The sequence below is a fragment of the Stegostoma tigrinum genome, chromosome 16, assembly GCF_030684315.1.
Source record: "Stegostoma tigrinum isolate sSteTig4 chromosome 16, sSteTig4.hap1, whole genome shotgun sequence".
Classification (NCBI taxonomy): domain Eukaryota; kingdom Metazoa; phylum Chordata; class Chondrichthyes; order Orectolobiformes; family Stegostomatidae; genus Stegostoma; species Stegostoma tigrinum.
Genome location: NC_081369.1, coordinates 53,016,049 through 53,038,872, shown reverse-complemented (window position 1 = coordinate 53,038,872; position 22,824 = coordinate 53,016,049). Strand labels below are relative to the sequence as shown.

Sequence of the window (22,824 nt, the reverse complement as noted above, 5' to 3'; positions counted from 1 at the left end):
TTTTATCTTAGCCATGTGTCCCCTTATTGTTAACGCTGAACTGAGAGGAACAGCTGCTTTCTACCCTCTGTGACCAACCCCTCATAATTTTATTCAGCTCTACCAGGACTTCACTCAACCTTTATCTGCACCAAAGAAAACAACCTGAGGTCTTCCAGTCTAATTTCAAAACTAAACTGCTCCAGTCCAGGCAACACTCTAGTGAATCGCTTCTGTGCCCACTCCAGAGCAATCACATCCTTCCTACAATGCAATGAGTAGAACTGTACATAGTACTCCAGCTGTGGCCAAGACAAAGTGTTGTGCAGCTCCAATATAACCCACTTGCTCTTATATTCTCTCCTTCAACTGATAAAAGCAAGACTCCCTTTTGCCTTCTTAACCACCTTATTAATCTGTTCTGCCATCTTCCGGAATTTGGAGATTTGGGGATGAAGTAGTGTGCAAGGTTTCTGGGAGAAATCAGGAGAATGGCAGGAAATGAATTGCTCATTAGGATAGCCCATGCAAACAAAATTGGTTACATTGGCCTCTCCTGCCTTGTAACTATTCAGTAACAAAGCTGCCTTTCTCAGAACCATATTAATATCTCCAGCTGTAATCCTTAACTCTGCTAACTTCCTCAGCCTCCCATTAAATTTGTTTTTTTTTGTTGTGATTTGTCCCCTTTGTTGAGTTGGCCATTCCTGAACATGTTATCCTGTTTCACATTTGTCCTTAAATACATATAATGTGTATCACTCTGAACAGATGGCCACGTGGGTAAGGTAGGTAATGTTTGGTCTCCTGAGCCTGTCTACTCCCTGTTAGCTGCATCCTTCTTTCTCTTTCCTTTTCATTATGCTTTCTTTTTCTCCTTCTTTATCGTCTTCTTGTCAGCAGCAGAGGATGCGTCATTGTGGAGGAGGCTGGAGTGGGATGCATGGTGAAGGCAGCGAGATGGGGCTGTAGTGGTGGTTCATGGTTACAGTGGACCCAGAGTAGAGAGATGTCAGGGAGATGGCAGCTGCAGCTTTGGCTGCGTGGCTGGCCCAGATCAGTAACCTCTAGCGATGTTGGCGGGGTGACGGCAGCAGAACTGGGTACTCCTGGGGCATCAGCAAGACCCGGAAAGGGGCCTCGTTGTGGCTTGGGGACTGGAACACCTTACAGAAACCCAGAGATACGCTTGACAAGAAGAACTGTAATGTTGAACATTATTTCTTACTTTTCTTCCTTTTTTGTCAATTGAACAGAAGATGAAGCTCTATTTAAGTAATATCTTTTTATTCATTTTGTAATCCCAAATGGCACCAGTCTGTAATGACAAAACACTTTTCACTTTATTTTCCCAAATACATGTGACAACAAAATCATTCATTCATTCATTCATTCATTTATTTGTTCATTCCTTTTCGTGGATAGCTCAAATTATCAACTTTCCTTCCCAATCACAAACACCAATTGCATTCGTAACTTTATTTATCTGTGTTGGCAGCTTGGCCTTGTGTTGAATTCAGAATTTTCTGGTGAAAGCTTCATACCTGGAACCTGAGCATGTCATTTAGATTATCACTTTGTAATGGCACCAAGGAGGCGGGCGTGTTGCTTTTTAGGTTGATCTGTTCAATTCAAATGGGCATAAAACTGCCTCTTTCAAAACCAAAGCTACAGGATTAAGACTTGACAATTTTGTGAACATTTAATACCTTGTGTCACTTTTAAAAGGAACAGTAAAGATTCCCTATGTTGTCCTGGCTAACATTTGTACTCTTGCCAATATAGTCAAACCTGTACATCTAATCTCATTGCTGTTTGTAGAATATTATTATGGGAGCAAATCAGCTGTCAGGTTCCCTAAAAACATTACTACATGTCAGAAATAATCAATTCTGCCTTGCAGGTGTAGAAGGTGATATTTAAATGCAAGTTAAATCATCATTTATATGTAGGTCTGTTGTTGAAATGCAGGTTATCCAAAGTCCAGCTATTTTAGGGAACTTAGGTTGGATTAACTAATGAATACCTGACACTCAATTCTCAATGTTGTGCTTAATAAATCGCACGTCTGGGCACTGGAATAAACTAAGCAAGGAGCCCAGTCAAAAAGTGAAGGCTTGTTGGAGCTTTGTTTATACTGATAAAATTATTTGCATATCCAACAGGAAGGTAAGTGGAAAAGCATAATCAATTCAATTTTTCTGCTTAAATTGCATTTTGCAATCCACTCCACAATTTAACAATCAAAATGCATGGGTGGTGGGGAGGGAAATTTCTGAAGCAGCATCTGGGCACAGGGATTTCAATTTCAGGCAATTTTGTTGAAGATTTTCAGAGGGATAAGTGTTTTAATGCCAGTAGCGACACTTTCTTTAACCCAAAAACTCCTTGAACAGACATCCTGACTGCTCTGAAATGAACAGGAACAGAAATTGCTGGAGAAATACAGCAGGTCTGCATCTGTTGAGAGAAAACAGCTAATGTTTCAAATCCAGTGACCCTTCTTCCTAACTAATAGCAGCTGTGTAAAGGAGAAGAGTGGGGGTTGGTGAGGAAAGGGGTGAGTGGATAGGTGGAGCCAGAGCCCAGAGAAAGAAAGAAAAGGGAAAGCAGACAAAGAGATTGTTGGTAGTAAATCAGGAAAGAAGAAAAGGTAGCCTTGGAACACTTGCTAATTTTTCTTAATTTTATTTTCATTATCATTTTTGGTTTGGACTGTGAACTGTCTGCTGAGAGCTGAAAGTGATCATTGGACTGTGAGCAGCAGTGTGTATTTCCAAAAAAAACTAAATGTTATTTCTTTGTGAGGCCAGATCTGAAAGTTAATTGCAGGTTGTTTCTTGTTGCAAGATATTTTGACTCTGGTGAAACCTTTAGCTTAACCAGATAGCAGATGTTAGGCCACTAATGAGGTCAGTATCTGGGAACTGGTGCCAACAAGTCTGGGAGAGAACATGATGATGAAACAGAGGGAGGTACTAGAGTTTTTTTGTGAACTGTGTTGAACTGGGGATTTCTGAGACAGGCAGTTTGGCTTTTGACACTGTTGCATGAAGATTTGAAAGCTCCCCGCCTAAACTCCCGTTATCAACTATCAGCAGTTCAGAGAATAGAAACAAAGATATTAGTGTTATTGAAACTTACTTAGCATGAGCTGGAAAAGGTGGCAATGAGCTCCATCAAAAAACAAATTGAGACAAACCTGTGTACCTGGGAAGCAAAGCAAACTGCTGAAATCATCTGGCCAGTTTTATTATTTTTCCTTTCCTTTTGATTTATTCTTTCTTTATGTTCTGAGGAAAGGTCACAAGACCAGAAACGTTAACTCTAATTTCTCTTCACAGGTGCTGCCAGACCTCCTGAGCTTTTCAAGCAACTTTTGTTTTTGTTTCTGATTTACATCTTTTGGTTTTCCTTAATTATGTTTGTTTTTACTGTTTTTTTGTGTGAATGGAGCTGAAAACAAAAGTTATTGGGTATAAATCATAGATATTAATTAGGTTATCTTACTGTTTCACTTTGCTCTGCTAAAGCTACTGTATTATTAAGAAGTTATTGTATATTTTGTTTAAGCTACAAACAGGGCGTCTTGTATTGATTATTGACTAAGTCTGGTTCAGGTTATTTAGTTAGGGACCACTGCGATCGATTTTGAGGGTCATTTTAATTTACCATGTTGCAAATACACAGTTAGGAATGCTGATCTGATTTGGTTGCCTGTCTCCATGACATAATACAAGGTAGCTCATAATGGAGTCTAGTTGAAATGTGTTGGCAATGGGATGGGGTAGTGAATGAGATGTTCATGCTCTGAGACTATCCAACTCAATATTGAGTCCTGAAGGCTGCAGGCTCCCCAAGCCGAAAATGGAATGCTGTTTTTTCCAGCATGGGCTGACTGTCACTGAAGCGCTGCAGCAAGCCCAAGACAGAGACGTGGGTCAGGGAACACAGTGATGTGTTGAAGTGGCAGGCAACCAGAAGCTCAGGGGCATTTTTACCGATAGAACATAGGTGTTCTGCAATGTGGTCACCCAGTCTTTGTTTTGTGTTCCTAGTGTAGAGGAGACCACATTGTGAGCGGCGAATACAGTAGACTAGATTGAGTGAAGTACAAGTAAATCACTGCTTCACTTGGAAGATGTGCCTGGGGCTTCGGATAGTGAGGTGGGAGGGGGTAAATGGTCAGATGTTACACCTTCAGAGATTATAGGGAGGTGTTGGGAGTGGAGGAGGAGTGGACCAGGGTGTCCCAGATGGAACAATCCTTGTGGAAAGCCAACAACAGAAGGAGGGGAATATGTATTGGGTGGTGGCATCTCACTGGAGGGTGGTGCAAATGGGAGTTTATAATCATTTGGATGTGGATGCTGGTGGGTGGAAAATGAGGAGAAGGAGAACCCTATTGTTGTTGTGGGAGAGAAGAGGGCAGAAGTGTGGGAAATGGGTTAGACATGGCTATCATAACAAAGTGTGGAGCTGGATGAAGACAGGAGTACAAAAGCTGGTGTTTCAGGCCTAGACCCTTCATGAAAAAAGGTCTAAGGCTCTGTTGGCTCTGCCGAGTATAACCAGTCTATATATGTTTATATATTGTATCTTTACGGAGGATGAGGAGTGAAAAGGATGCAGGTTATCAAGTAATCTGAAGGTAAACAACAGTGTGATGCTTATGGGTGAGTTTGAGGTGGCAGGGCTGAAAGTTTAACTCAAAGGAGCAATGGGGACTTTCTGGATTCTTTATGAGTTAGTGGCCAATCACATGTGGATGTTATTGAGGGGAAGTGAGAAATATATCATTGTTTTCATTTAAGGTGCTGTCAAGTGAAATGGAAAGTTGTTAGAGTGCAGAAGAAGGCCACTCGATCCATCATGTCTGCATAGCCCAGATCATGGATACAGTGAAAAACTGACGAAAAGTCACCGGGCCAGAAATGTTAACTGTGCTTTCAGCCCACAGATGCTGTCAGACCTGCTGAGTTTATCCAGCAATTACACTTTTTTTGTAATAAAAAAGTTGGAAGTGCAGGTGCTGGAGCACTGTACTGAGGCGAACTTGTAGAAGTTTATAAAATCATAAGGGGCATGGATAGAGTGAATAGCCAAGGCCTTTTTCCCTGGGATGGGGGAGTCCAAAACTAGAGGGCATAGGTTTAACGTGAGAAGGGAAAGATTTAAAAAGGTCCTAAGGGGCAACTTTTTCACACAGAGGGTGGTGCATGTATGGATTCAGCTGCCAGAGGAAGTGGTGGAAGCTGGTACAACGACAACATTTAAAAGGCATCTGGATGGGTATATGAACAGGAAGGGTTTAGAGAGGGTCTAGGCCTGAAACATCACCTTTTGTGCTCCTGAAATGCTGCTTGGCCTGCTGTGTTCATCCAGCTTCACACTTTGTTATCTCGGGTTTAGAGAGGTATGGGCCAAAAGCTGGCAAATAGGACTAAATTTATTTAGGATATCCAGTTGGCATAGATGGGTTGGACCGAAGGGTCTGTTTCCTTGCTGTACATCTCTATGACTAAGTTGCACCAGTGTACATCACTTGGAGCAAAAACAAAGTTGCTGGAAAAGCTCAGCAGGTCTGGCAGCATCTGTGAAGGGGAAAAAAAAGTTAACATTTTGGGTCCGGCTACACTTCCTCAGAACATCATTTGGTGGTTTTACTGCTTTACCTTTTGGGTGAGAATTTTAATGGAGTGCCTTGCGGTGCCCAGCCCCGTGTAACCCTGCACATTGTTTCTACTGAGATAATGATCAAAAACCTTCTTGAATGTTCTCCATTGAACCTGACTGCAGGGCACAGACGTGGTTGCATCTTCTTGGGAAGAATGATAGCAAGGCTCCTGGCTATACTCTGTGTGTGTGTGTGTGTGTGTGTGTGTGTGTTCCCCTGGGGGTGTGGATGTGTGAAGTTTGAAGTAAGTGTGGGGTCTGGAAGTTTTTGTGTGTGTGTGTGTGTGTGTGTGAGTAAGTGAGTAGGAGTTGCATTGTGGGGCCGTGAAGATGGCTCGCTAGGAGATGGCGCTGTCTAGCTGCCTGGAGCTGGGCAAAGTTTAGTAGCAGATTGTGTGAGGGGGACAGCACAGTCAGTCAGACAGACAGACACACACAGCTCTGAGTCCGCCTTGAAGCTGAGTGCAGAGTGGGCTGTGGGTGGTGGTGTTTAAAGGGGGGGGGGGGGGGGGGATTTACAGACACCTCCAGCTTTCCCTCCCCCCAGCGCGAATGATGAGTGACAAAGAAGCGGCTGCTCCGCGCTCCAGGAAACACCGGCTGATGGCAGCTTTCGAGTCCGGGGAGGAGAGCCCCGGCGCCGGCTCGGCGAACGGCACCGCCCGCTTGCACTGCTTCATCTGCGGCGGTTGTATGAGCCCCGGGCGGGAGCAGCGGCTCCAAGTGCGGGCAGGGGGCTGCCGAGGCTCGCCTTATTTCCCGTTCCTGCTGCAGCAGGAGCCAGCTCCCGGAGCCCGGGGGGTAAGCGCTGAGGGCTGGGTACAGGTCTGCTCCGTCTGCCGCTGCTTCCTGGGCGAGCAGTGGGAATCCTTCGAGAGGACCCGCACCCCGGTCGACAAGCGCATGTACTGGCTCAAGAGACCGCACCAGTGCGACAGCCGCACCGTGCCCCAGGAGTGGAACCCCAGCTACGAGCCCGAAGCCTGCAGCGTGGGGCACGGCAGCAAGGAGGCGCTCGACTCCTCTGTCTCCTCCTTGTCTGACCAGGACCTGACTGACCAGGAGCTGGAGACCCCCGCTCCCACTCACCGCCGGGGCTCTTCCCTCGCCCCTTCCCCCCGGGCCGGCCGACCCCTCTCGCCGACCGCCGACCACCGCTCTCCACCGAGCGAGACCCCGGCCCGCCGGGCACCCCCGGGCGCGGGAGACTCCTCCGGGGACGAGTCCCACCCGCCTGGACCCCGGGAGCGAGGGGGCGGGGTGGTCGCCAAGGGTGGGGGCCCGGCCTGCTTCGTGTGTGGTGCCGGCCTGCCCCCGGACGCTGGGCACCAGGTCCACGTCCACAAGCAGGAGGGCGGGCCCTGCCGGAGGCCCTTCTTCCCCTTCCTGTGGCTCCACCGACCCCCGCCCGGGGCTTGCCCCCTGAGCCCCGGGGGCAGCACCCTGGTGTGCACATTCTGCCACGCATCGCTCATGCAGCAGTGGAGGGGCTTTGAGATGGCCAACGTGCCCGTACTGCAGAGGCTGTACATGGTGCCCTTGAACACCGGAGTCCTGGGCACGGCACTGACGAGCCCCCCGGGTGAGAGGGAGCCCAGTGGCGGTAGGGAGACCCCAGGCCAGGAGTGCTACCTGTGCGGCCAGGACTGTAGCAGAGACGCCAAGGCTGTGCGTTCGAGGAGCATCGACAATGGTGGTGGTGGTGGCAGTGCTCGGGACGGCCCCATGTACTTTCCGTTCATTCGCCTCCTGCCCCGTCCCCCGAACGGCCCGGAGATGAGTGAGTGCGGGGAGGTCCGATGCTGTGACGATTGCTATGCGGTGTTGAAGGACACATGGGGGGCCTACACCGCTACTGGACGGGAGGAGCTGATCTCGTCCGCCCAGGCCTTCCTCACGCGGTACCTGCGGATGAGCGGCGCCGCCGGTGGCCCTCGCCCGAACCCGGCGACCGGGCAGGTGTTCAGGGCGGCCCGGGTCACGGTCTGCCTATTGTGTGGCGCGGAGCTGGAGCCGGGCCGCGAGTTCCAGTTGAACGTCGACCCCCCTGGCCGCCACAGCCAGCGTGAGCCCTTCTTTCCGTTCCTGGCAAGCCGCCCGCGCACGGCCACCGTCCGGCCTGTAGATTCGACCAGCCCAGCGTCAGCCTGCGTCCTGTGTTACCATGACCTCCTAGAGCAGTGGTGGAGGGGGAAGAACACTCAGCATCCCAGCAGCCCCTGGTCCCGGCAGTACAAAGTGGACACCTTTGTCTGCTTCTTCTGCAGGCAGGAGAGAAAGCGTCACCTCGGCCTGAAAGCCATCACGGTAAACCGACTCCCTGTCTTCCTACATACCCCTCGAGTGGCCGAGACTCTCGTGGTGGATGATGGTGAGCAGCTGATAGTTGGGGCGTGTGAGGATTGCAGGGCTATGGTACTGGCTGGAGGCACCTTCAAACAAGGAACCCGCACGGATTCGTTATCACCACCCAGTCACGTGAAGGTAAACCGTTTACTTCTCTTTCAGTGTGATGGCCTTGTCCATTTAAATCTGATTCGCACTGTCCACTCTGCAGTTCACTTGTCCTTTTACGCTCGTTTACAGTGTGCGTCCTTAGATCTAGGTGCCATATTTCATGATTTCCAAAATCAGTCTTGACTTGTCACAGGTAATGTTTTCATGACATTTGTGGGAATGTTTGGTTAAATGACACACGTTGGAATGAGTTCTTGAGAACTCTGTGCCCAGCTAAAACTCACAAAGGTCAAACCCAGCATTGTAACGGGGTGTATCCATCACACACAACCAGATCAGAGGTGTGTGCCCGCTTGATATAAGACAGCTGATTGTCCTGAAGTAGAACTGGAGGCTAGTGATGTTATCTGATGCTTTGTTGCTTTGACACGACAGACTTCATTTTTTTTTTGTCATTCATTCAGGGGAATGACAAATTACGCTCAATTTTCGCCCCGTTTTCCTCTAATGTTTAAGACTAAGAAAGGGAATTTTAAACGAACAAATCGATTTTGTGAAAGGTATTTTGCAAGTTGCCAACGTGTCATGCAAGGAGTTAAGCGTAGAGTTTATTTCCCCAGGCATCGTTTTATCAAGATGCTTGTCCCAAGTGAGCATGTGCTTCCTTATAGAAAGTTGGTTATCACTTAAGGTCTTTAGATCTAATGTTGTTCGCATAACGCTCAGATAAGTAATCTGCGCATTTCAGGCAAACTGATCCTTATTAAAATAATTTGACAATGGTTGTTACCTGACTGATGGGACAAATGCTAAGTTGGTGCTGATTTGTCACACACCTTTGTGCCCTCACTGCGGGGAGCAGGTGTTCATGTTTTGGCGCTTGCAGGGGAATGCCCCTGTCTACCTCAGTCTTCAAGCGGCAGTGCGTGTTGTGTTGTGGAAGCAGCTGTGCATCATTTTGACTTGAGACTGCAACAGTCCAAGTTATTACTGGGACAGCAACAATGGTGGGACAGGTGAAAATTTCACACAGCCACACTGCCAGCTTGTATTTTTCTTTTATTATTTGTGGGTGCTTCAGCAACATGGGTGCGTGCAATTTCTGTTAGAAGTCCATTTGAAAATACCCAGTGAAGTGTAGATGCTACTTTTCTCAATTGAGTTGCGTCTGAGGAGAACATCCTGACTTGGTGATGCAAATTATTGGCAGGTCAGGTTCTGTCAGGGAGTAATCTAAAAGGGTGAATTCAGAGAGTTACACAAACTGTGGGATATTGAGCATCAGGGTGACTTTTTATTGATTCAGTGAATCACCACTGATAAGCTGTTTAAATCTGGCTACACTGAAGTGCTGCATGACATGCAAGCTGGATTTTCACAATTTGCAGTGTTGACTAGACTCCAATTTCCTTCATTGTGTCTAAGTGCTTGGCAAGTCTATTGTTTGTTAAACACATTTTCCCATAAAGGATGTGGCTCTTAAGCTGGAAAAATGCACTTTCTTTCACACTGGGCATGTACATTTTGGGAAACTGTATATCTGCTCCTGTGCACCCCCTCCTCGTGTGCAAGGTCACCTTTACCCTATCATGCAGTTTCAGACAGGATGCACTGACCCCAGACTACAGTTAAATGCTGCATCTTGGAGAAATAGGTCATTGCAAATAAGAGGAAAGCAGAGTTTTTGCAAACAAACTTGAACCTGCACAGTACTACAGCATGCTGTGTATAAAGGTTTATTCATCTTTTGTGGATGTTTAATGTTGGAAATGTTTACCCAGTTTCTGCAGTTACTTCACCCTAATCCATTCCTAAGACTGCTTGATAGTTTGTGACCCTCTCCACTGTTTTTGTTTAAAAGGCTTTTATTTGAAATCCGCACTGAAACAACACAGTCCATTGAATAAACAGCATTGGTCTGTGAAGGCATCTTTTAAATGTTTCACTCATGACTGACTGACTTTGCCCGTCCAGTAGGAACCATCAGTTCTCCGACTTACCCGATGACTGTGTTTTAACATGTTAAATTTAGTACCTTTTCTAATTTCCTTTCAACATAGGGTCAAAAATAGAAGAGAGATGATACCAAAGTTTGAATTATATTGGATTAAGAGGAGGCCACTCAGCCCATCAAACCTGTTGACTGTTGGATCAAGGCTGATGTGCGCATCAAGGCTAGTAAGAACTGCAATGCTAGAGTCGGAGATAACACCATGTGGAGCTGGAGGAACACAGTCGGCCAGGCAGCATCAGAGCAGGAAACTATCCATTTTTCTCTCCCACATATCCGCCCTTCACTTCCCACTGACCAATCCCCACCACTCCCTACCTGCCATCTCCTATCACCATCCCACCAACCTTCCCCAGCCCCACCCCTCCTTTCTATTTATTTCCCAGCTTCCTTCCCCCTCCCCATTTCCGAAGAAGGGTCCCAAACTGAAATGTCAACTTTCCTGCCCCTCTGATGCTGTCTGGCCTGCTGTGTTCCTCCAGTCTACGCTGTGTTGACTCTAAAGTAAGATCATGGCCCTTTGCTCTTGATTTCCATCAGAGGAATTCTTTCCTTCATACTTTGTTGAATCCTTTTCAAACTTTATGTCCTTACAATTAGGTTAAACTTATTAACTTCAACCTATTAAATTCAAGCGACCACAAACCAAGTTTGTGCACTCCATCTTTGTAATCTATTCTTCTAAACCCCAGTATAATTCTGGTGTATCTGTGCTACACTCCACAGCAGACACTTCATAGAATCGCTACAGTGTGGAAACAGACTATTTGGCTCATTGAGTCTACACTAACCCTCTGAAGAGCTTCCCACCCAGACACACTCTCCTACCCTAACCCTGCATTTCCCATGACAAATCCATCCTACAGATCCCTGGACATTATGGGGCATTTAGCACAGCCAACCCACCTAACCTGCACATCTTTGGACTGTGAGTGGAAACCGGAGCACCTGGAGGAAACCCACACAGACACAGGGAGAAAGTGTAAATAAACTCCACAGGGTAGCCTGGAGATATGGAAGTTGAAAGCCCAGAGGATTCGCCTAGTTCCCCACCTGTATTCAGCATTGCCACTCATGTTGATAAGTGCTAACTCAGTACAGAGTGAGGACTGAACCCATGACTTTGCTCTACATGCGTCAGCAGCATAGCACATGGAGTCATTACAGCACGCCTCATGTATGCCAGTGATTTGCTTCATTTGAAGAAAACTTTGGCATAGTTGTTATTGTGGGGGGTTGTGGTATGTTGAATCACTGAAAATCGTGGATGGAATGGCTGCATTCCATGGATGGGAGAAAGGGAAAGGTAGAAAATAATGACAATGTCTGGAGCATGTCATTCTAGTCTGTCGTTCAGGCTGCAGTGCTGAAATTCACCACTGCTGTCTGGAGATGAACATTGCAGATGTGTAGTCTTGTCTTCCATATTACTGAAACTCAGGAGTCAGGAAACAGCTGGTAACAATTATAAACAAGGCATCAGTTATGCAATGATTGTCTGATTGCGGGCTTTGCTTATTTGATTTTTAAAATAATTGCAAACGTGCACCGTTGTCTTTTTGAAACAGTGATTCTTTATAAGATTACAGAACTGCGCCCCCCAGTGCTTCTCTTCGTGATTGCACTTATGCCATGCCATGGGAGCAGTGAATATTGCAGAGTGAATATTTGAGCTGAATTTTTTTAGAAGAAAAGTAAATGTACTGCTGAATTTGCAGAATTATGGCTGTCCTTTTTTTTTCTTAAAGAAAATGCTATCTAAGTGCAGTAAAAAGGAATATATCCTGCCCAGCATGCTGTGCCATTTTCTCTGAAGAAGAGGTTACTAACTGCACCAGCTACTCGCTCTTTACTTGATCATCACTGTGCTGGAACACACCATCCAGTATTACAGGAGATTTTCAGCTTGTGGTTGTATCTGCTTTTCCATTGATATGAAGGTGTACATCAGTTGTAAATATGTCCCTGTAATTTCAGAGATTACTCAGCGCTCTGAAGGCCCAAGGTACCACACTGTCTTCTGTGAACCTTTCACATATTAGCTGAACCTCAACCACACTTTTGAATCAATTACTCATCACTGTTGACATGTTGTGGCTTCTCAGTTGCCTTCTGCAGCTATTTCAGTTTTCTTAATGGTGCTTCTTTTATCTCAACAAGGAGAGTTTAATCTGCCATTCATTCTTACTGGTACAATATCTTGATTTATCTCATTGTTAAAGCGGCAGTGCTGTTTTATCATGTGGTTTGATGTCCTACCATGAGTTCAGGTTTCAGACAGGCTGACTGACACGAAGGTAACGTTGGAAATGTTTTCAGGATGAGATTTCAAAGCGATGTTCCTTACTATATGTAATACTGAATACTCCTGTACATGCTAATCTTAGATACACCAGGCTGTGACCTTATTATTGATTGAGATTTGTGTATTTATGTTCATATGCTGTCTTGGCTGTCTAAAGTTCGGGTGTGTAGTGTTACTGTGTTCTGTCAGAGTGTTAAAACTCTGCCCACTCTGTGTCATTTATACACAGTGATGTGCAGCTCTGTGTCACCATCACAAGGTTGCTCCAGGGTCCTCGTCGCTTCATTCAACAGCTGTGAGCCATGGCTTACAGTGTAGTGCTCTCACCCTGAGGTCAGAAGTGTGTGGGTTCAAGCTCACACTCCAGGAGCATTTGAAATGTTGACCTGAAGCCTGGTTAACCTTGTTGGGTGGTTTGAAAATATTCCAAGGCACTATTCTCCCTCTGCTCTTCCCAGTGCCCTGCCGAGTATTTATCCTTCTTGCAACAGCACTACGTCTACGGGACCTTGGTACACTCAAATTATCTGCTACATTTCCCACCTTACAACCATTGGATGAAGAATGCAGTAGGAGGTCCAGAGGACCTACGGCACTACATAAATGCAAGTTCTGACCTTTTTTTGGCCTGTTATGTCTGCAGAGGGTACTTTGAGCTTTACAGTATTCATGTGAGATGTAGTTGTTTGTAAGTAGGTTATTGGTAATGGAGCAATTTGAGGTGAAGTTTATTGGGATGGAAAGTATGCAGGATGCAGTACGGCTGTTTCTACAGTGCACTGATACTAATTCACAAACTAAGCATAGTTATGAGAACAGTGTGTAACCTGCACTTTATACATCGTGGCATTCTTGTCATTGTGCATCAAGGCTATAAAATACCTCTTCTCTCCAAATGCCTTGTTTGATTCCAACCTGGGGAGTATCGAACGAGCAGTGTGTTCTCTGAGGCGGTTTCAATCACACTTTCAAACCTTCGGTGGCAGCTATGGAGAATTGATCAAATACCTGCTGCTGACTCGGAAGGTTGTAAGTTCACGTCCCACGTAGTCTCGAGTGAGTAATCCAGCCTAGCATTTCAGCAGAGCCATGAGAGAGTGCTGCACTGCCAGGAGTACTGTCTTGCAGTTGATTAGCTAGTATGGCATAAATAGACTGACTGGAAGGAGGCTGTTGGCTGATGGAATAATTATATTCGCACCTCTGGTGAACTGATCGAGATAAGCCAAAGATTAGTTTGCATGGACCGGAATGTCAATGAACATCATGGATGCATGGGAACAGTTTCACATTAGAAACCGCAATTTCAGATCCGTTTAAGGCTTACGGTGTCATTTGAGCCACTTTGTTTGATTGTTGTCCTGTAATCATCCTCAGGTAGAAGTTTCTTTTTTTTTATGCCTCTATGTATGCTGTAAACTAATTTCCCAGCGGTGAAATAAATAACACTGTAATTAAATAAAAATGAACAGCAGCTACCCCACCTTGTCCATACGCAAGGAGAGGTAAGGTGTACAGATGCTCAGTAGTTTGTATAAATATGAGAAGCCACAAGGCAGACAGTATGCTGAACAGACAGCTCTACCGTCATTTCAAGGCATACACCTCTTAGGACCATGTGTAGGCCATTCAACCCTTTGAGTTTGCTCCATCATTCTGAAAAATCATGCCTGAAGAATGCCTCAGCTCCCCTTAGCTGCCTTGGCTCTGTATCCCTTGACAGAGTTTTATTTGGTAAGACTCTTGAGTCCTGAAAGCTCCAATGTCCTACTATCCACTGTCTCTAGGATTCTATGATCATTTCTATGATCTTTGAAAGATTTGCTTAGTTCTAATTTTAGGATTATGTTCTTAATTTTCCCCATCTGAGGAAATAATTCCTCCATATTTATGCAACTGAATCCTTTATTGACATTTTAAACACTTTGGTCTGGTCATTAGCAGAACTTCCTCTAGTTTAGGTTTACTGCAAATAATCTCATTGATTTGGAGCTGGAGAGCTATCTGCCCACCCTGTCACTGGACTAGTAATCCTGAACCCCAGGCTAATGTCCGAACCCATCGTGGCCGATGGTGAGATTTGAGATCACTTTTTAAAAATCTGAAATAAGCTGATTTGATGACACCCACATAGTCAGTATCGATCGTCGTAAAAATACAGCTGGTTCCTGAATGTTCTTTAGGGAGGGAAATCTGCCTGTCTTACCCACTGCTTGTGACTCCAGATCAAGAGCAACGTGGTTGATTCTTAGCTGCCCAATGGGCAATTAGGGCTGAGTGAGCAATGCCCACATCCCATGAATGATAAAAGCGAGCACTGTGTTCTTTGAAATAACAAGGTGTAGAGCTGGATGAGCACAGCAGGCCAAGCAGCTTCGGAGGAGCAGGAAAGATGACGTTTTGGGCCTAGACCCTTCTTCAGGAAAAATGGAATATCTTACTATCACTGAAACTGTGTTCTTTGATATGGGGTTGTGTTAAAATGGTTTAGAGCTCTTGGTGCCCTCAGGACTATAGACAACTTAAATCCACCTTTCAGGCAGGGGAATGAAGGTGGGGAAGCAATGGTGAAACCTCCAGGCAGTTGTTCTTTTGATGCCCTGACCATTTTCACGCTTTGTTGACACACTTCCATAACTGACGAGTTACATCTTGAATTAGATCTTTAATCTGTCTGTTTGTTTTTGAATGTATTATAATCTGCCTCTGCGCTTTGTACACCCTGCTTATTTGCCTTCCGAATAGAGAAGGGAAGGAGAAGAAATCCAGGGAAAATAAGTGTCTTAATGAGGCTGAAAAATCATAGCTCACGAAAAGAAACAATACAAGGTAACAAGGCGATTAAAAACTGCAGACACAGCACTCGGGTACATTTCTAGAGGAACAGAATTAAAAGGCAGAGAGGTTGTATTAAACTCGTACAATAGCTTGCTTACTTTGCTCAGTTCTGATCTTCATGGTACAAAAAGAATAACAGTACCTCGCAGGAAGGCCAAATAGGATTCTAAAAGAATGATAAAAACTGAAAGAACTGCGGATGCTGTAAATCAGGAACAAAAGCAGAAGTTGCTGGAAAAGCTCAGCAGCATCTGTGAAGAGAAAAATCAGAGTTAACATTTTGAGTCTGGTGACCCTTCCTCAGAGCTAAACGAATGATATCTGTGCTGAGTGGAAGGATGGACTAGGCCGATTTTGAAGAACGTTTTGGACTAGACATTAGGAATATATCTTCTTTTGGGAGAATAATGCTATAGGCCAAAATATAAACTGATATCAAATAAATCCAATAAGGAATTCAGATGAAACTCCATTAGCCCAAGAATGGTTAGAATTTTGTTTTTCTGTATTCATTTATGGGATGAGGGCGTCGCTGGCTGGGCAGCATTTATTGCCCATCCCTAATTGCCCAGATTGCAGATCAGAGTCAACCAGATTGCTGTGGGTCTGGAGTCACATGTAGGCCAGACTAGGTAAGGATGGCAGTTTCCCTTCCCTAGAGGGCATTAGTGAACCAGATGCGGTTTTTCCGACAATTGACAATGGATTCATGGTGATCATTAGATTCTTAATTCCAGATATTTTATTGGATTCAAATTCAACTACCTTGTGTGGGCAGGATTTGAACCTGTGTCCCCAGAATGTTGTCTGGTTTCTGGGTTAACAGACCAGCGATTAATACCACTAGGCCATTGTCTCTTCCTAGATTTTCCTCCCACATATAGTGTAATTGAGCTGACACACATAAATTTCTTTAATAAGAGGAGCAACAACACATGAGAGAGAAATGGTAGAAGGTCAGCTGATAAGATGGAGGTGGCTTCTTTGGAGGATAGAGTGGCATAGGCCAAAACAAAACAAAGAACTACAGATGCTGGGGATCTAAAACAAAACCAGAAGTTGTTGGCGAAGCTCAGCAGGTCTAGCAGCATTGTAGGGAGAAAGCAGAGTCAACATTTTGAGTTCAGTGACTCACCTACAATCAGGGTTGCTGAAGAAGGGTCGCTGGCCTCAATATTAACTAAATTTCTCTCTCCACAGATGCTGCCAGATGTGATGAGCTTTTTCAGCAAGTTCTGTTTTTGTTTCAGTGGCATTGACCAGTTGGTACAAATGGTTGGATCAAAATAAAATGGTCATTTTCAGATTGGTAGACTGTAACTAGTGAAGTGCCTCATGGATTTGCGCTGGTGGCCGAGCTGTTTACAAACATTGATGCTGTAAAACAGAGAAACAATATAACGTAGCCAAGAAATATGGGAAAGCAAGGGAGATGGAGACAAATAATCTACAAAGGAATGGAATAAATTCAGTGAGTGGGTAGGAAATAGATGCAGTATAGCGTTCGCAGATGTGTGGTTGTCCATTTTGGCAGGAAGAATAGAAAAACAAAATGTAATATTAATTGAGACTGCAGAGTGAGGCAGCACAGGAGATATATGGTATCCTTGCATGTGAATCATAGCAGTTAACATGCAGGTAGTATAGGTAATTAGGACAACAAGTCGAACATCCATCTTTCTTGCAAGGCAGTGGACTGTCAAAGTATCGAAGTCATGCTACAACGGTGCAGGACAGTGGTGAGGCTGTACATTGAGTACTGTGTATAATTATGGTCCCCTCACTGAAGAAGTAACAGACTAACGTTAGAAACAGCTCAGAGAAGGTTCACTAGCAAATTACAGCAGATATTGGAATCTGAACTGAAAACAAAAAGTGCTGGAGATCACAGCAGGTCAGGCAGCATCCGTGGAGAGACGAGAGGCTAACGCTTTGAGATTTCTGTTCATCAGATATGAATGCAACTCCTGAAATGTTGACTTTGCTGCTCCTCCTGAAGCTGTCTAACCTGCTGTGCTCCTCCAGCTCCACATTTGATCGACTTTGATTCCCTGGGTGATGGGATTGCCTTATAAGAAAATGTTGAGGAGGTTGGGTACAGGTTCATTGGAGTTTTGATTATGAAGAGGTGACCTTTCTAAAAGTAAGATTCTGTTGACAGGGTTGATGATGGGAGGATGTTTTCCATTCCTCCCTGACTCACGATGGAGCTAAAAGGAGTTTCCTTTCACAGAGAGCAACTGGTCTTTGGAATCCTCTCCCATACAGAGTCATGGGGGTTGGATTATTGAGCAGGTGATAGACTTTGATTGAAAGAGGAAGTTAGGGATTATGGGAGACTGTGACCCCTTGTTCTGGATTTTCCCAGTTGGAGGAAACCCCTTCCCATCACCTACCCTGACAAAGTGGAGTTAAAGCCACAACCAGATTAGCCATGGGCTCGTCAGCTGGCAGAGCAGTTTGATTGTCTAAAGTTCTATTTTTGCTCCGACGTTTTATCATTTTATGGATAATCTGTTTTAGTTGCTGTAATTTGAGTGCAGCTGGACCTTCCTTGTGGGTTCCTGAACTCTACCATCAGGCTCAAATGGGGTGAGAAATCTGCACTGTTTGAGAAATAGTTGCTGATTGTAATTTCCCCCGGAATGGCCAGAGAGTGGATCACCATCAGATTACAAACAATGGGCCAACTCTTGAAGCTGCAGGGACAATCCACGCTTTTGAGCTTGAAAGACCTGTCAGACTGCAGTAGAAGCTAACTCGGGGAGAGGATTCTGCAGAATGGAGTGGGAGGGATAGGGCCGGGGTGATGTTGAGCCCTTTACATGGTGACCTGCGCCCAGGTGGGCAGTATGGGTTTCAAAAACATGGGCTTTGTTCCTGGAAGGCCACCTCTGGGAAATTAAACTGGAAAATCCCAGTGAGCTTCCCTTAATTATCTCTATATGGCTGTTAACAACTTAGATTTTGTGCGCGTGTGTGTGTGTTTGTGTGTCACAAGTGAAATGGTAGGAGCTGTGCTGACCTGTGTCCGTATCTCCGCCATGTCCAATCCAGACCTCCTGAGCTTTTCCAGCAGCTTCTGTTTTTGTCTCACCTTCACAAGGGTGGCACATGATAGCAGCAGCGGTGTTTTTAGCATCCACTCATCTCCAAACCTTGGGATCCAGCAGAGGCTAAAAGTCAAGTCCAGTGATTCCATTTTATGTCAATTTTTGAGTTAACTCCAGAGACATACTGGAGTAGTCAGAATGACTCACCAGCTCATTTGCAAAGATTTGATTTCTCTTTTTTTTTCCCCCCTTCCTGAGTATCCACTTGGCAAGATGCCGTGGCCAAGCTTATAAAAATCACCATGTGAGGAATTGTGACCACACTTTGGCATCCTAGTACCTTGTGGTATAGATCGTTGGATGAAACTTTGTTGGATTTTCTGAGTTGCTGCTAATTGATTCCAAAGTGCGTGCGAATGTGCACACACACATCAATATATATAGAATACAGAAAATGAGAAGCTGAAATATTTACATTAGATATTTCATGCCAGCTGGTTCAGTAAAACATTAAATTATCTATTGGAAATATAAAAATAACCTTTACTTTGTTCTGAAGAGTGACAAGAAGAAACCAATCTGATAAGTGGGGAGAAAGATTATTGAATGCATACAAAAGTTCACAGGATGCATTGAGCTGTCAAACAGACACAGCATGCCTTGGAGAGTGAGCCAACCACCGTCTCAAGGCTGTGAAGGAAATTGTTGAGCTGCGACGAGCTGTCATTTTTCCCTTTATTTTTGTTGCAGTAGCTTGAATTCTAGTGAGATTTTATTAGCCGCACAGATTTCGGTTGTTTTAGATATTTAGCTAGCAAAACTCCATTGCAAGAAACAGAAAGGATATTTGTGTGGAACGTAGCACTGGTGCGAGAATGGGACATGTTCACTGAGGCTGGAGGGAACGAGAGAGCCATAGGGCCATAGAGATGTAGGGGCACAAGTAGGCCATTCAGCCCATCAGGCCCGCTCTGCCATTCAATTAGATCATGGCTGATTCGCCTTAACCTTACTGATTCCCTTACTGATTAAAAGAAAATCTGTCAATCTCAGCCTCGAATATACTGAACAACTCAGCTTCAACATTTCAATGTGGCGAAGAATTCCATAGATTCTTTACCCTGTGAGAGAGGAGATCTCTTCTCATCATCTCTGTCTTCAGCATGCAACCCTTTATTCTGAGACCATCCATAACCTCTGATTCTAGACTGTCCCAGAAGGGGCAGCAATGTTTCCGCATCGACCTTGTCAACATCTTGAAGAATCTTCCAACATCTGCAGTTCCTTTTTTTTTTGTTTCTCCTAACAATCTTAGTTCAATAAGGTCACCTCTCATTTTTCTAAATTCCAGACCCAATCTACTGAACCTGGCCTCGTAAGACAGTCCCTCTATACCTGGTATCACTCCTTGTCTGGACTTTCTCCAATTCACAGTATTTCAGCTGTGGTCTGACTAGTACCTTGTATATTTTTAGCAAAACCTCCCATCTTTTGGACTCCATTCCCTTTGAAATAAAGGTCGACATTCCCTTTGCCTTCCCTGTTGGCAGCTGAACTAGCTTGGAGAGGCTTGCAACAAAAAAAACAAAAGCAAAGTTGCTGGAAAAGCTCAGCAGGCCTGGCAGATCCGTGGAGGAGAAAACAGAGTTAATGTTTCGGGTCCGGTGACCCTTCTTCAGAACTGGATCTGAAATGTTAACTCTGTTTTCTCCTCCACAGATGCTGCCAGACCTGCTGAGCTTTTCCAGCAGCTTTGTTTTTGTTCCTGATTTACAGCATCCGCAGATCTTTTGGTTTTTATTGAGAGGCATGTGTAAGGGTAAAATGGCTGGTCTTAGTCCAAAGCTAAAGCCAGCGAGGATTGTGTATTACTGCCATGAGAGAGTGGGTTTTCTGAATTCAGGTTGACTGGAAGGAGTGTCATTCAGCAGCTGTAGTTGTAAGGAAATGGTCGATACTGGACTCTTTGTCTGTGTTGGGGAGCTCAGGCACTAGTAGCGTGCAATTGGGAACATGGCCTTGTACTTAAAAGGTTTAAAAGGTTTGAGGGATCTTGTCTCTATTACTCTGTTCCATGAACAAACCTGGACATGGCTGGGGATCTTGTCAAGTGCCCATTGGCAATCAGCCCTTTTTTGCTATCTCCTCTGTGAAATGTCTTGTTCAGTGCCAACCTATCTCAGTTGGTTATCTCCAGCGCTTCTTGACAGTTACATTGTGTGGAAACAGGCCCTTTGGCCCAACAAGTCCACACTGACCCTTGGGGCATCCCACCCAGACCCATCCCCTTACAAACCACCTAACCTACACATCCCTGAACACTACGGGCAATTTAGCATGGCCAATCCACCCAGCCTGCACGTTTTTGGACTGTGGGAGGAAGCCGGAGCACCCAGAGAAAACCCACGCGGACGCGGCGAGAATGTGCAAACTCCACACAGACAGTTGCCTGAGGCTGGAATTGAACCCAGGTCCCTGGTGCTGTGAGGCTGCAGTGCTAACCACCGAGCCGCCCCAAAAGCTGACGGATAGTTTCTCCAAAACCTGGCACCCAGATAGGCCTCGGCTTGAGGGTTAAACTGATTAGTTTTTGATGAAGATATGAAGGTTTATTTTAAGGATTTTTTGATGAAGATATGAAGGTTTATTTTAAGGATCATTTGGGATGTTGTGGGTCGTTCAACCTGGAGTGTTTTAAAATGTCAAAGATTGTCTCAGCTGCTGTGGTAGAGTCTGTCACAGGTGTCAAAATGGGAGCAGAGTTTTCTGAGTGGATTGTTGGATGCTGACTGGTCAGAAACAGCCTCAGTGAGTGAGAAGCTCGTGATAGAGATTATATTTGAATTTTAATGTTACTGAACATCAACCAGGCGAGCATAATCCTAAGGGAAGAGCTGGGTGATTGTGATGACTTGAGTTAACACAACAAGGCACAGGATTCCATCTTCACAATTTTCATCACTTGACTAATGTAGGCAACTTATTTGATTTTTTTTTAGCCCCTCCTTTCTAACCAAAGTGCTTGGGGATGTATTTGCTGTATTGTACGTATTATTGTGCTGGGGAAGTTATGGCTTTTTTTATTAAAAGATAAGATAAGAAATTATTAGCACAGGCCGTTGCTGGAATGGTACAGCTGCTGAGAGGAGTTGAGGAGCTGATTCATTCACAGTAGGAATATGGTTGGTTTTATTGCTGATCTGTGTTGATCGGACTTATCCAACACTGGGACGATGGGGGGAGGGGCAAGGTCCACAGGAAAGGAAGGGAAACATTCCAGTCAGACGCAGGCATCCTGTGCTGGGAGTGCACTGGTGTGGGTGAAGACAGATTTTAGATCTGGCTGTGATAAAAAGAGCCTGTCCAACTTAATCACCAGGACTCACTAATCACTTGCAGATGTCGAGGAAAGACTTTTTTTTTCTGACTCATTCGTGTGGTGTGAGCAGTGCTGGCAAGGCCTGTCTTTGTTGCCTATCTCTAATTACTCCTGGGAAAGTGGTGATGGTGAGCTGCCTTTTTAAAACCACTCAGTTCCAGGATTTTGATCCAACAGCGGTGAGGGAATGGCGCTCTCATTCCAGGTTGGGATGGTGTGTGGCTTGCAGGGGAGCTTGCAGACGGTGGTTTTCCAGGCATTTGCTGTACTCGTCCTTCTCGATGGTAGAGATCAGCGGATTTGAAAGGTACCACAAAGGTGAGCTGCTGCAATGCATCTTGTGGATGGGGCACATGGCATCATCAGTGGAGCGAGTGAATGTTTAAGGGTGTAAATGAGGCACCAATCAAATGGAATGCTTTTATCTTGGATGGTTTCAAGCTTCTCGAGTATTATAAAGCTGCACTGATGTTGGTTAGCGGGGAGTATTCCACCACACTCTCTTGACTTGTGCCTTGTAGACAGTGGATAGCCTTAGGGGAGTCAGGAAATGAGTAACTCACCACAGAATTCCTAACCTCTGGCTTGCACTTCTAGTCACAGTATTTATGTGGCTGTTCAGTTCAGTTTCTGGTCATTGGTAATCTGCAAGATGTTGATAGTGTTTAACAATCAGTGGTACCATTGAATGTCAAGAGAAATGGTTAGTTTCTTGTTGGTTAGATCATAGCCTGGCATTTGTTTGGCATAAATGATACTTATCACTTGTCAGCACAAGATGCTTCAGTCTGTGAGGAACTGCCAATGCTACTAAACACAGTGTAATCATCAATGAACAATCCCCACATCCCTGGGAGCATTTTTCATCTGCTGATCTTCAGCATGGCATCATGACAATGGATTAGACCCTGAATCAGTCAATGTCTTCTGGAAGTAGATGAAAAGGATTGCGCTAATCCATTCTGAAGAAGACTCCTATCAGACTTGAAATGAGAACTCTGCTTGTGTCTCTGTTTCTCTGATTCCAGATTTCCATCATCTATGGTATTTTACTTTTACATGAGCGAGAAGATTGTCAAGAAAATGAGTGGGAAAGGAGACACTGGAAAACAAGATAACGAGGTGT

General features: G+C 45.0%; 1 protein-coding gene across 3 annotated transcripts in view; it reads left to right on the top strand.

Moving 5' to 3' along the window:
* Positions 1 to 6,119: 6,119 nt before the first annotated feature.
* Positions 6,120 to 22,824, top strand: part of gse1b (Gse1 coiled-coil protein b) — a 760,234-nt gene continuing 743,529 nt past the window's right edge. The window contains exon 1 of one of the 3 annotated variants that reach the window (XM_048546473.2): positions 6,120 to 8,139. In XM_048546473.2, coding sequence (XP_048402430.2) covers positions 6,208 to 8,139 — 1,932 coding nt within the window. In that variant the 5' untranslated portion in view covers positions 6,120 to 6,207. The remainder of the gene's footprint in view (positions 8,140 to 22,824) is intronic. The other 2 variants (XM_048546474.2, XM_048546472.2) reach the window with 2 other exon arrangements.